Source organism: Myotis nattereri (genome assembly GCF_964212035.1).
Source record: "Myotis nattereri genome assembly, chromosome: 12".
Taxonomy (NCBI): Eukaryota; Metazoa; Chordata; class Mammalia; order Chiroptera; family Vespertilionidae; genus Myotis; species Myotis nattereri.
The window spans coordinates 82596169-82608128 of record NC_138087.1 but is presented as its reverse complement, the minus strand read 5'-3'; the positions used below and the strand labels follow the sequence as shown (position 1 = coordinate 82608128).

Below are 11960 nucleotides of genomic sequence, written 5' to 3'. Positions count from 1 at the left end.
GGGGGTTCAGGACTGTTTTATTGTGACTGATGATGGGGAAGGTTGGGCACGCGTGCCCCACGTCCTGTCCCTCCCCCGTGGGACTTGGCGAGGCCCCTGCATTTGCTCAGCCCCCCCCCCTCGAGCACGCCCGCCCTGGAGTCCTCGCGGGTCCTAGCGGGGGGAGCGCCCCTCGGCCTTGGAGACTCCGTGCTGCACCCGCCTGGCCTCCTCCACCCACTGGCCGATGAGCGTGGCCTCCAGCTGGCGTGCCTCGCGGACGGACGGGGGGTCTGCCGGGTGCGATCCCCTGAGGAGCAGGTCGGGGCGGGGTCAGCAGCCGGACCAGGTCCAGCCGGGGCCGGGCAGGCCAGCACCCTCCTGGCGGCCGTACCTGAGGTCCAGGTGATGCGCTCCCCCTCGGATGGTGATGGCCAGGACGGAGGCACTCAGGTTCCTCTGGATCTGTCAGTCAGACGCCCGTCAGGTGTGCGGGGGGAGGGGGCTCCGGCACCCAGCCCCCAGCCCCCAGCCCTGCACAGGCTGCACGTGCCGGCCGGGGGTGCAGCTAGAGCAGTAACCAGAGGAGGCTGTGCAGCCTCGACTGTCCTCCTTGGAGAGGAGAGGTGACCCCATCAACCAGGAGGGTGAGGAGGTGCAGACCGGGTGTGGGTGTGGCCCAGGCCCAGGCTCCTTGGAAGCCTGCAGCCCCATGGGGAGCCCCGTAGGGACTCACCCCGCCCCCTGCCCAGGGGTCCAGGTCACCGTTGGAGAAGATGATGTTGCTGGCGGCTCTGAGGTCTGGAAGGGACAGAGTAGGTTGGGGGGACCAGGTGGGGCCCCGAGTTCAGTGAGCTGTGGGGCAGGCAGCTCAGACCCCAGCTCAGCTGCCCCCCACCCCCGAGCCTCACCGCCCCCCCCGAAGTTGGTGTGCAGCCAGTCCCTCCGGGGCCACACGCCCCAGGTGTCCAGGCAGTACTGCTGGCGGAGTTGCTCCGTGAAGGCCAGCGCGGGGAAGAGGTCCGTCTTGTTGTTGCTGGAGAAGGTCAGGCTCATCTCCGTGCAGGCCTGTGGGCAGCCTCACTCAGCACCCACCCCGCAGTCCCAGGGCCCCTACCCCGCGGTCCCGGCCACCCTCACCGCGGTCCCAGGCCCCCCTCCCCGCAGTCCCAGGGGCCCCCCCCTGCAGTCCCGGGCCCCCCCATACCTGGTAGTCCCAGGCCTTGGCGTCGGAGCCCAAGCCGCAGCCGGTGGGGTCTGCGCAGGCCTGGTACTGCAGGTAGATGTCGTAGCAGGGCTCCGTGCCCGAGGAGTTGTACACCAGCCCTGGGGAGAGGGTGCTGAGCCGGTGCCTGGACACCCCCCCACCTGCCCGCTCAGGACCCTGGGGTCTTGTGTGCCCAGGAGGGCACACCCCGAGTCTGCACCAGCAGTGCCTGCCCTCCTGGCCGAGACCTCCCACAATCCCTGGGGTAGTGGCCCCAGGCTGGGCCATGGGGGAGGTGGGGGTGGTGGGGTATCCTGGGCCCCAAGGTTCCTGGGATCCCCACACCAACACTGGGGCCCCCTCTCAGCACCAGGGCCCAGGGCCCAGGGCGGACCCACCTGCCAGCGCCCGGAGGCCTGCGATCCTCTGGCTCTCACTCAGCAGCCGGTCGCAGGCCACCTGGGGGGCAGCGGGGTGCCTCAGCCAGAGACTCCCAAGACCTGCACCCCTCCCGCTCGCCCTGCCCTGCCCCCAGGCTGTGAGGGGTGGTGGCCCTCGTGTGGTTGGCATCAACCATCCTGGGAAGCTGGCCGGGACCCATCTGAGGGGGGTGATGGGGGGAAGTCCTTGCCTTGACAGGGTTGGCGGGCAGGGGCCCCAGGAAGTCGGTGGGGTACGGGTAGTCCATCATGGCCAGCATGGTGAAGGCGTTCCGGGCGAACCCAAAGAGCTGGGTCAGGTCCTTCCCACTCGAGAGCGGCTGGCAGGTGCCGAAGGCCCGGCTGACCGTGTCATGTGCTGCAGGGGGGGCAGGCCGTTGGGGGCTGCTGGCCAGGAGGGGGGGGGTGCTGCTGGGGGGTTGCCGGAGGGGGGGGTGGGCCGCGAAGGGGTGCAGGCAGGGCAGGCCTTTTGGGGCTGCTTCGGGGGGGGAGGGTGCTGCTGGCCGGGAGGGGGAATACAGACAGGAGTGGGGGGGTAAGGCAGGCCTTTGGGGGCTGCTGGCCAGTGGGGGGGGGGGGGCGGCCTCCTCACCTCCCTGTAGGAACAAGTCCTTGATCTGCTGGAAGGCATCCCGCACGCCCTGGGCACACTTGGGACTCTGGCCCTCAAAGTCCTGGAGGAAGGACAGGTGGCTGCAGCCGGGCTGCTGCGGGACCCCAGCCCCAGCCCCCCTGGAACCCCAGTCCCAGCCCCCCTCGCCCCCACTCACCGCGGAGACGTCCCGGAAGAACTGGTAGGCGTCGCCAAGGCCCGCCACGGACACAACGGGCGCACTGGCCGCCAGCGCCCCGGCCACCAGGTGGGGGTACTTCATCCGCATGTAGGCGGCGAGCATCCCCCCGTAGCTGGTCGGGACGCAAGATCCAGGCTGGGGCCCCACACACAGCGCCTGCCGCCCAGGGCGCCTCCCAGCCCCGCCCCTCTGCTCCCCCGCCCCGGCCCGGAAGGACCTGGGACGTCTAAGGCCCTTGGGTCCCGGGAGAGAACGGGCGGTGCGGACCCACCTCCCGCCGAAGGCAATGGCGGGAACGTCCTGGGCCCCGAGGTCCCGGCGCAGCGCCTGCAGCAGCCGCGCGAAGTCGGCCAGCGCCTGCTCCACCGTCAGCAGCTCCGTGTGGCCGCGCTGCGTGGACCGCTCCCCGAACGGGAGCGACTTCCCGTAGTACCGCTGCGGGCGCGGGGGGCGCGGGACGGTGACCGCCGAGGCCTCCCGCCCCCGGCCCGCCCGGCCCGGGACCCACCCGCCCGGGGCTGCCAGGACCCGGCCCGGGACCCACCCGCCCGGGGCTGCCCAGGGCCCGGCCCGGGACCCACCCACCCGGGACCCACCCGCCCGGGGCTGCCCAGGATCCGGCCCGGGACCCACCCGCCCGGGGCTGCCAGGGTCCGGCCCGGGACCCACGTGCCCAGCACCCACGTGCTCCGCGAAGACCACCAGCGCCGCTTGCTGCGCCGCCAGCTCCAGGATGAAGCCCGAGTTGTTGGCGAAGGACCACACGTCGCCCTCGTTGCCCGTGTAGAGGAACAGGGGGCCCTCGCCCCGCTTCCAGAACCGGTCTGCGGGGTGAGCGGGAGGGTGAGCCCGAGCCGGTGCCGCCCGGGGCGGGGGGCGGGGGGCAGGGGCGGGGGCGGGGTCCCCGCAACTCACCCGACACCAGGAAGCGCTGCGGGAAGGTCCGGTTGCCGAACCTCTCGAAGTTGAAATGGTCCAGCAGCTGCTCGAAGTAGCGCTCCCGGAAGCCGGGGTCCGGGGCGCGGGGGGCCGCAGGGGGTCCCCGCCGCCCCGCCGCCCCCAAGCCGGGCCGCGCCAGCGCCAGCAGCAGGGCCAGGGCTGCGGGCAGCGCCAGGGGGCACCGGGGGCCCATGTCTGCGGCGCGGGCACCGCACGGGCGGTCACATGACCGGCAGGCACCTTACGTGACCGGCGGGCGGGGCTGGCCGTCCTCCCGCTTCCGCTGTCCCCGCGTCGCCATGGAGACGGGCGCGGCCGCAGGGACTGGGCCGTGCGCGGCTGCTGCTGGGATCCGGCCCGCGCCCCGCGCCCCGCGCCCCGGCCCCGCGCCCCGCTGGTCACCGACGGGTCCTGCTCGTGCCAGGCGCCGGCGGGAGGAGTGACCAGCCCCCCGAACCGGCCTCGGCCACGCGGAGGTGTCCTGGGCCCGGTCCCCCTGCAGACAGGCCTGGGGACGGACGGGCGGACGAGGCTGCCACGGGGGAGGGAGCCCTGGACCGTGGGGGTGGGGTGCCCATGCCGCGGGCAGCTGCCCTGGGAAGGAGCTGGTCCAGGGGCAGCAGGGGCCGGGCCGGGCAGGGGTGGGGCCGGGCAGGGGTGGGGCAGCCAAAACGTCGCTGCTGAAAGCCTGGGGGGCGGACTCGGCCTGAGGACAGAGAGGCCCCTCCCGCTGCCCAGCGCCCAGTCCAGGGCCTGGGTGAGGGCCAGATCCGCAGAGCTCCCGCCCCCAGTTGCAGAGGGGAGGGGCGACACCCCCCCCCCCCAGGCTGCCCCTGGCCAGCGTGACCCCGGCTCTGCCCAGCCCGGGCAGCCTGGTGCGGGGACAGGGCTGGGTGCTGGGGGCTGGCCCCTGGGTGGGCCACTGTCCGGCTGTTCCAATCCAAGGCCGTCACTGAGGCAACAGCTTGATGACAATGACGCCCACATCACACCAGCCACGGGCGTGGCCCTCCCCTGCCCCCCCCCCCCCCGGGCCCCCAGTCCCTGTCCGGCAGCCCCGTCTCCATGTCCTCCTGCTCCCCCTGCCCCTGTGTCCCCATGTCCCTCTGTCCCTGTGTCTCCGTCCCCGTGTCCTCGTGCTCCCCTTACCCCCCGTGCCCCCGGGCCCCCGTCCCTGGGTGCCCGTCACTCTGCTCTTTCCCCTGTGTCTCCATGACCCCGTGCCCCTGCTCCTGTGTCTCGGTCCCCGTGCCCCCGGGCGCCCCATGTACCCCGTGTCACGTCCCCGTCCCCGTGTGCCAGCCCCCGTGTCCCCGGCCCTGCGTCCCCGTGTCCCTGTGCCGTTACCCCTGTGTCCCTGTCGCCACGTCCCTGGCCCTGTGCCCCTGCCCCCCCGTCCCCGTGTCCCCGTGCCCCCTGCCCCGCGTCCCCGTGTCCCCCTCCTCACGTCTCTGTGTCTCCAAGATCCAGTGTCCCCGCATCCCCGTGTCCATGTTCCTGTGTCCCCGCGGCTGCGCCCAGGGCTGCCTGTCCTGTGTGAAGTAGGCAGCCGCCCGCTCGGGGCCCGAGGCCTCGGCAGAGAGGGGGCTGGGCAGAGACGAGGACGCGCAGCCTCCACCTCAGACGGCAGCCCCTTCACTGCTCCTGCTCCTGCTCCAGCCCCCCTCAGCGCAGGCACCGGCCCGCAGCTCCCTGCGGGCGCCCCGGCAGCTCTCCACCCAGGGGTCACCCGGAAGGAGTGTCCTGGTCCCTCTCGGACGGTCCTGCCCCACGTGGTAGCCCTGCACGGGGTGGGAGGTGCATCGGGGGGCCCACGGCCTCCTCTCAAGCCTCCCCTCAAAGCCTGGGGCCTAATTCCCTCCACAGCTCGCAGATTTGGGAGCCGGACCTGGACCCCAGCACACCTGCTCTGCCCTTTTAGACCTCCAGGCGGCAGCAACGGAGGGTAAGGAGGGGGGGACCCCACCCATCCGGTTCCCCTTGTAAAGCATTACCTTAAGCTGGCGCACAGCCTTGGGCAGCCCCTCCTCATCCCTTTCCAAAGCGAGGTGATCGGCCCAGACAACCTAGCCGCTGTCTGACACCTTCGCAGGGCCGCGTCCGTGGTCCACCCGTGTCTGTAGTCCGGCCACATCCATGGTCCGCCCGTGTCCGTGGCCCGCTGTGTCCATGGTCCGCTGTGTCAGTGGTTCGCCCATGTCCGTGGTCCGCCCGCGCTGCCCACCTCACGGGCGGGGTATGGGTGTCTGCCTTGTTTCACAGCATCACGTCTTCAAGGTCCACGTGTGTGTTAGCGTGTGTCAGAACATCCCTCCTTTTATTTTTAAAAATATATTTTATTGATTTTTCACAGAGAGGAAGGGAGAGGGATGGAGAGCTAGCAACATCGATGAGAGAGAAACATCGATCAGCTGCCTCCTACACGCCTCCCACTGGGGATGTGCCCGCAACCAAGGTACATGCCCTTGACCAGAATCGAACCTGGGACCCTTCAGTCCGCAGGGCGACGCTCTATCCACTGAGCCACACCGGTTAGGGCACGTCCCTCTAAAAAAAAAATTTTTTTTTTAAATTAATTTCAGAAAGGAAGGGAGCCGAAAGCGGTTTGGCTCAGTGGATAGAGCGTCGGCCTGCGGACTGAGAGGTCCCAGGTTCGATTCCGGTCAAGGGCGTGTACCTGGATTGCGGGCATATCCCCAGTGGGGGATGTGCAAGAGGCGGCTGATCGATGATTCTCTCTCATCGATGTTTCTAACTCTATCTCTCTCTCTTCCTCTCTGTAAAAAATCAATAAAAAAATATTAAAAAAAAAAAAAGAAAGAAAGAAAGGAAGGGAGAGGGAGAGAGAAACCAAAGATGAGCCCTGGCCGGTGTTGCACGGTGGATAGAGCGTCGGCCTGTGGACCAAAGGGTCCTGGGTTCGATTCCGGTCAAGGCCACGCACCGTGGTTGCGGGCTCCTTCCTGGCCCAAGTCCTGGTCAGGGCGCGTGCAGGAGACAACCAGTCGGTGTGTTTCTCTCTGTCTTTCCCTCTCTCTCCCGCCCTCTCTAACAATCAATGGGAAAATATCCTCGGGTGCGATTAACAACAACAACAAAGATGAGAGAGAATCATGGGTCGGCTGCCTCCTGCGCGCCCCACACTGGGGATGCAGCCTGCAACCCGGGCATGTGCGGGACCGGGCGTGGAAAGGTGGCTGGTTCACAGGCTGCCGCTCAGCCACACTGGCCTGGCTATCGAGGTGCTCGGCCCGTTTCTGAATCGGGACCCGGGTCCCCACGTGGGCCCTGTGCACTCAGCTCGCACCCGCGGGGCTGCAGTGGCCGCGGTCCTGGGCGTGTTACGTGGTTCATGCGGTGCGCCCCGTGGGTGAAGGTCCTTCTGTTGTTGTTTGTTGCTGAGTTTCAGGAGCTTTTCCAACACGTCCTGGTGCGGATCCTGGTAAGATGAGCGGCTGGGACGTCCTCCCATCCCGGGGGTCCTCCTTCCTCCAAGAGGCTGTGCCCGGTGCCCGGAGGCTCCTGTTGCCATGACGCCCAGCATGCCTGCTCTCCCTTTGCTGCTTGTGCTCCGGGTTCCTCTGAGAACCCGGCGTGGCTCCAGGCTGCAGCGCCAGACGCTGTCCCCCTCCTTCTTGTCCAGAAGAGACGCCTCAGGCAGCCTCCGCCCAGCGCTCACTGCAGCTCCTGGGACCTGATGACCAAGCGACCATCCCCGACCGACCTGGCGGGCTTCTCCCTGAGGAGCCTCGTCCCTCCTCCTGCCGCCTGTCCCCGCGTCTCTGTGGGGCGCTCTGATCTGCAGGTTCGGGGGTCCCTAGCCGCCCAGTGCTGCTCGGGGTCCTGTCCTCAGGGAGGCTGCCCTGGCCCAGGCCCAGGGAGAGGACAGTCTGCTCTGCTCACCCCCAAACCCAGGCCCCGGGACCAGCAGGCGCGCAGCCGAGGTCGAAGGGAAGGCCCGCCTCCTCCTTCCCCAGGGTCGCCCACCCGCCCGGAGGAGCATGGGGGTGAGACACCCGTCAGACGGCGGGAACAGACAACCTCGCCATCGGTGTGAGCCCTGCGTCCTGTCCCGAGGCCTCTGGCACGGAGCCGGCGCCAGCCTGACCGGCTCATGGCAGGTACCTGAGGCGGCAGCCGCGGGCCCTGTCCCGGGTCGGCATCTGCCTTCCGAGGAGCCGGCAAGACGGGCGGGTGTGCGGGCCTCCCCTTCTGCTCCTCCGCTGGCCTGCCGTTCGGGGCTGAACCAGAGAACCTCCTCAGCCCAGCGCCAGGCCCCGAGGACCTCAGAGCCTCCGTGGGGGACACCCAGACGGCGCTTCCTGCTGCTTCACCGAGGGCCCCCAGGCCTCGGGCGTCCCCTGTGCGCTCAAGAACAGCCGAGGGCGAGCACCTTCTCCGAGCCCGTGGCTGTCCTCGCCTCCCCACCCACAGCCCCACTGCGCTGCCTGGGTGTCTGCACGTGGGGAGGACACCTCCCTGCCCCTCCCGGCTCCCAGCCGCCCTCTCGTCCTTTCCGGACACAGGGCGGCGGGGTCCTGAGAACCACGGGGGGGGGGAGGGGCGGGGGGGGGAGAGTGACCGCGAGCCTCCACCGCAGGGCAGCGGGCGGACACCGGCCCATGGCAGACCCCGGAGCAGCCAGAGGACTGGCAGCAGCGCCCGTGTCCAGCCAGGAGGCGGGGGACGCCACGCCCCTCTTAACCTGGGGGGTGCCCATTCCCCGCCCATTCACGGCTGCTGGGCAGTTTCAGCTGCAGCCGCCTCGGCCCTCCGCTGCCCCCGGCGCCCCCGGAGCAGGTACCTGTCCACGGGTCGGGTCGGCCGCGCTGAGGTAGGACAGGAGCCCGCAGCACAGCAGGAAGGCCAGGGCGGAGAGGATCGCGTTTCTCTGGAGCCAGGACAGCTGCTTCCATGCCTGCGGCAGGGTGGAGGGGCACCTTTACTGGGACTCACACAAGTGCCCCGGCCCCGCAGGAGAGCTCGCCCAGAACCTCCCGGGTCTCAGAAGCACCGGGCCGACGGTTTTTCCAAATTCCGCCGTCAGGCCGAGGACAGACAGAGCGAAGCCACGGGACAGGACGTGATGTGTGACACCGAGGTTCCCGCTGCGGGATTTTGTGGATTAAACTCTCGTGTGTGCTCGCAGCTGCGTGCCGCTGGGTCCGGTGTGACTTCCTTCCGTCTGGCCACGGCCGCTGGGCCTGGACCTGACGGCGGCTCAGCCGGCCGGCGCCCTGGCTGATGTAACAGGCAATTGTCAGAAATAAAACGATGGTTACTCTTTGTCGTGGGTCTTGAAGCCAAGGCCCCAGATTGGAGATCAGGCAGCGAAAGCAGGGCCCGGCGCGTCGCCGGTCTGTTGGGGGGGAGCGGGCGTCCTCCCTCACTCCGCTCCCCTTTAAAGTCCACACACTTCACTGATCTCAGAGGGGGGGAGGGGGAGGGAGGGAATCATGGGTCAGCGGCCTCCTCACGCCCCGCCTAGGGGTCGAGGTGCCCCCCGGCATGAGCCCTGACCCGGAATGGAGCCCTGACCTGGTTCCCAGCGTCGCTCACCCCCTGAGCCACCGGCCGGCCCGTTGCACTTCCTTTGTCTGCTGAGCACGTGCGGCGCACGCAGTGACGAGTCGGGTCTCACGCTTCCGCTGCTGCAGCCCCAGCCCTAGGGCTGCGCCAGGCACGCAGTAGGTTTTCAGGAAGTGTCTGGGGTGAATGAAAGGTGGCGGTCTTGCCCCCGTGGCAAGTGTGGGGACCCTGTGAAGCTGGGAAAATGGCCGCCCGGGAAAAGGGGAGTTGGAAAGGCAGCGACGAAGGGACCCCGTGGTGGGGCAGGCAGTGGCGTGCGGACAGGGTGTGCGTGGACGTCACGGACGTCAGCACGAGGGCAAGCGAGACAGCACCGCTGGGGTCTGCAGCTGCTCTGGGTCGGGAGGCCCTCGGGTCCCCCCAGATCAGGGAACAGAGACCCCATCAGGCCTGCTGGCAGCCAGCCACCCCCCAACCCCCTTTGGAGTGGGCCCTCAGAGCAGGGGGGCTCGGCCGTGGGGAAGGTGTTTCAGCCTAGTTCCTGCTCACCTGCTCGGCCCGACCTCCCGGCAGAAGTGTGTCTCCCGGGGGCTCATGAGCCCCCACCCCCCAGAGGAGGCAGAAGTGGGTTCTTGTCCCAGGTTCCAAACTGGCTAAAATCCTGGGGAAGAACTTGAGTAGTCGGCCTGGGTCATGTGACGATCCCTCAGCCAATGGGCTGAGGCCAAGGAGGAGCTGTGTTGATGATTGACAGCCCTTCCTGGAGCACTGGTGGCTGGAGTGAGGGAGGGGCGGGAGCAGGTCCCTCCGCGTGCTGTTGGGCAGAATGAGCCAGCACTGGGGTGGCCGTGCACCCCAAGACCACCTTCCCACGGGGAGCCCTGGGGCAGAGGCCACACCCCAGGTCTCCTTGGGCCTCCCCACAGAATCTGCTTCCCCAGCATTCAGAGGGGATCCCTGTCTCAGCCAGTTCCTCTGTCACAGCAGGGCAGCCAGTCAAAGGCCTTCTCCAGCTCTGGCCAGTGTGCTCACTGGTTAGAGCGTCGGCCTGCAGACTGAAGGGTCCCAGGTTCGATTCCCGGTCAGGGCACATGCCCAGGTTGCAGGCTTGGTCCCCAGTGTGGGGCGTGCAGGAGGCAGCTGATCAATGGTTCTCATCATTGATGTTCCTACCTCTCTATCCCTCTCTCTTCCTCTCTGAAATCAATTAAAATATACATATATATATTTTAAAGGCTTCCTCTAGTTCACCCCAAGCCATGATGGGGGTGGAGGAAGCCTCCATCTCAACACGGAGCCGCACTCCTGCAAGGAGCCCATGACCTGGTGCAGGCACGGCCTCCACCCTCCCCTGGGTGTTGGGGACCTTGCAAGGGGCTCCAGGCAAAAGCTGCGGCACCCGGGCCTGGGGAGGCAGGGGTGCTGACCAACCCATTTTGACAGAAAGAGGGCCCTGCTGTGCGGGGTTCGGCCGCTTCCCTGGCTAAACACTCCCACCGGCCACTTGCAGGCTCCCTGCGGCATGACAACCAGCTCGCAGATTCCTGGACATTTAGAAACTGCTGCTCCAGGTCAGTGGAGCTCCCACTGGAGGCGTGGGGGTGTGTGGAGGAGACAGGCCCGCAGCGTGGCCTCAGCCCCCACCCCCCCCCACCCCCGTGCTGGCTGACCCCTGGCCGTCCACCCCCTGCACGCAGGCAGCCTCCAGGCTGTGACCTGCCAGGGCCACAGAGCCTCTGGAGACAGGGCCAGCTCTGGGCCCTTAAGCGCACCCCACGTGCCCTCTTGTGAGCCCCGGGAACAGTAAGCGTCCTCAGGGCTGGGAGCTGGGGGTCTCCCCACTGTGACTCTCGATCCCAGACAGAGGCTGTGGGGCTGCAGCAAGATGTGGGCCCATCCGCCCCCAGGCTTGGGTTCCCCTCACTGAGGAGAAAGGGCTGGAGAGGGAGCCGCCAAGCTGCAGCCCCTGCCTCCCGCCCGCCAGCGCTTGGCTCGGGGCTCAGCCTGGCGGTGAGAACTGCAGGGGGTGGGAGGGGAGGGGGTGCCCGCGGACCAGGCGTGGACCTCCCCTCTCCCCCGCTCAGAGCGTCACTGAGGAGTAGGGACAGCCCGCTTTGTCCCACTGGGGGCTTTTGCTGTTGGGAATGCAAAAGCCTCAGTTGCTATTGGAAACGGTGATGTCACGGCGGAGGCGGAGCTTCAGTTATCCTTTAGGTTAGGGATGGGGGAGCAGGCCTGGGGGTGGAGGGGACAGAGAATTAGGATCACGGGGACCAGAGGGAGGCGAGGGGCTCTGGAGAGAGGCAGGACGGGGGGGTGGGGAGTGAATCAGGAGGGGCCCTGGGGGGGGGGGAGCGGAAGCAGAAGACACAGGTCTGACCCGCAGGTGCCTCCTGGGCAGTGCCTCCTGGAGTCTAACCTTAGTCCCACCTGCTGCCGACGCCACTTCTGGCCTTGGGCTCCCCCCGCGGGGATGGGGCCAGACCCCCGACTCTGCTGGGAGGCTCAGCTCCACCCGGGCAGTCTGTCATCCTTCCATTCTCCCCAACCTTTGGGGGGCGGGGAAGTGTCCAAGGCACATGGCCAGGTAGATGGGGACTCTTCCCCTGTGTGAGCTTCTGGAAAAGAGCCCCCCCACCCTCTCCCGGGGCACGTGGCCTAGGCCCCTCCGCACCCCTGGGTCTCCAGCCCCAGAATCCGCCCCGAAATATCACCGTGGAGGAGGACGCGTGCCCGCGCGCGCGCGTGCGCGCGCGCGCACACACACACACACACACACACACAGCCTGGCACCCAGGGCTGCGCACGGTGACACGGGAAGGTCCCTGCACTCAGCTCCCCGCAGGCCGCGCACAGCTCAGGCCCTGTCCCCGCGACCGGTCCACGGAGCGCGCGCACCCGCACCCGCACCCGCACCGCCTCGCTCCCCCGCGCGCCCCGCGCTGGCAAAGGCTCGCAGACGCAGCGCTCGCTCCGGCGCGGGAGGCGCCCCTCGGCTCCGCGTTAGGAAGCGGGGGCGGCGGGAGGGGCACAGACGCGGGTCCCGCTCCAGGCTCTGCAGCTGCCGCAGTC

General features: G+C 68.5%; 2 protein-coding genes across 2 annotated transcripts; one reads left to right on the top strand and one right to left on the bottom strand.

The window, feature by feature from the left end:
• On the bottom strand, nucleotides 1–3656 carry DPP7 (dipeptidyl peptidase 7). Its single transcript, XM_081104140.1, has 12 exons — nucleotides 3336–3656; nucleotides 3105–3244; nucleotides 2692–2855; nucleotides 2397–2532; nucleotides 2219–2300; nucleotides 1818–1984; nucleotides 1585–1645; nucleotides 1187–1305; nucleotides 891–1047; nucleotides 716–780; nucleotides 374–444; nucleotides 1–289 (listed from the first exon to the last, which is right to left on the bottom strand). The coding sequence occupies exons 1-12, from the start codon at nucleotides 3550–3552 to the stop codon at nucleotides 154–156; spliced, it is 1515 nt and encodes a 504-aa protein (XP_080960266.1). The 5' UTR covers nucleotides 3553–3656; the 3' UTR covers nucleotides 1–153.
• Nucleotides 3657–4571: 915 nt separating this feature from the next.
• Nucleotides 4572–8645, top strand: LOC308527794 (uncharacterized protein; the record flags this gene model as incomplete). The annotated part of the gene is made up of 5 exons (XM_081103189.1): nucleotides 4572–4900; nucleotides 5281–5304; nucleotides 5483–5595; nucleotides 7490–8159; nucleotides 8337–8645. 5 exons carry the CDS (start codon nucleotides 4572–4574, stop codon nucleotides 8602–8604), a joined length of 1404 nt encoding a protein of 467 aa, XP_080959315.1. The 3' UTR covers nucleotides 8605–8645.
• Between the last annotated feature and the right edge of the window lie 3315 nt (nucleotides 8646–11960).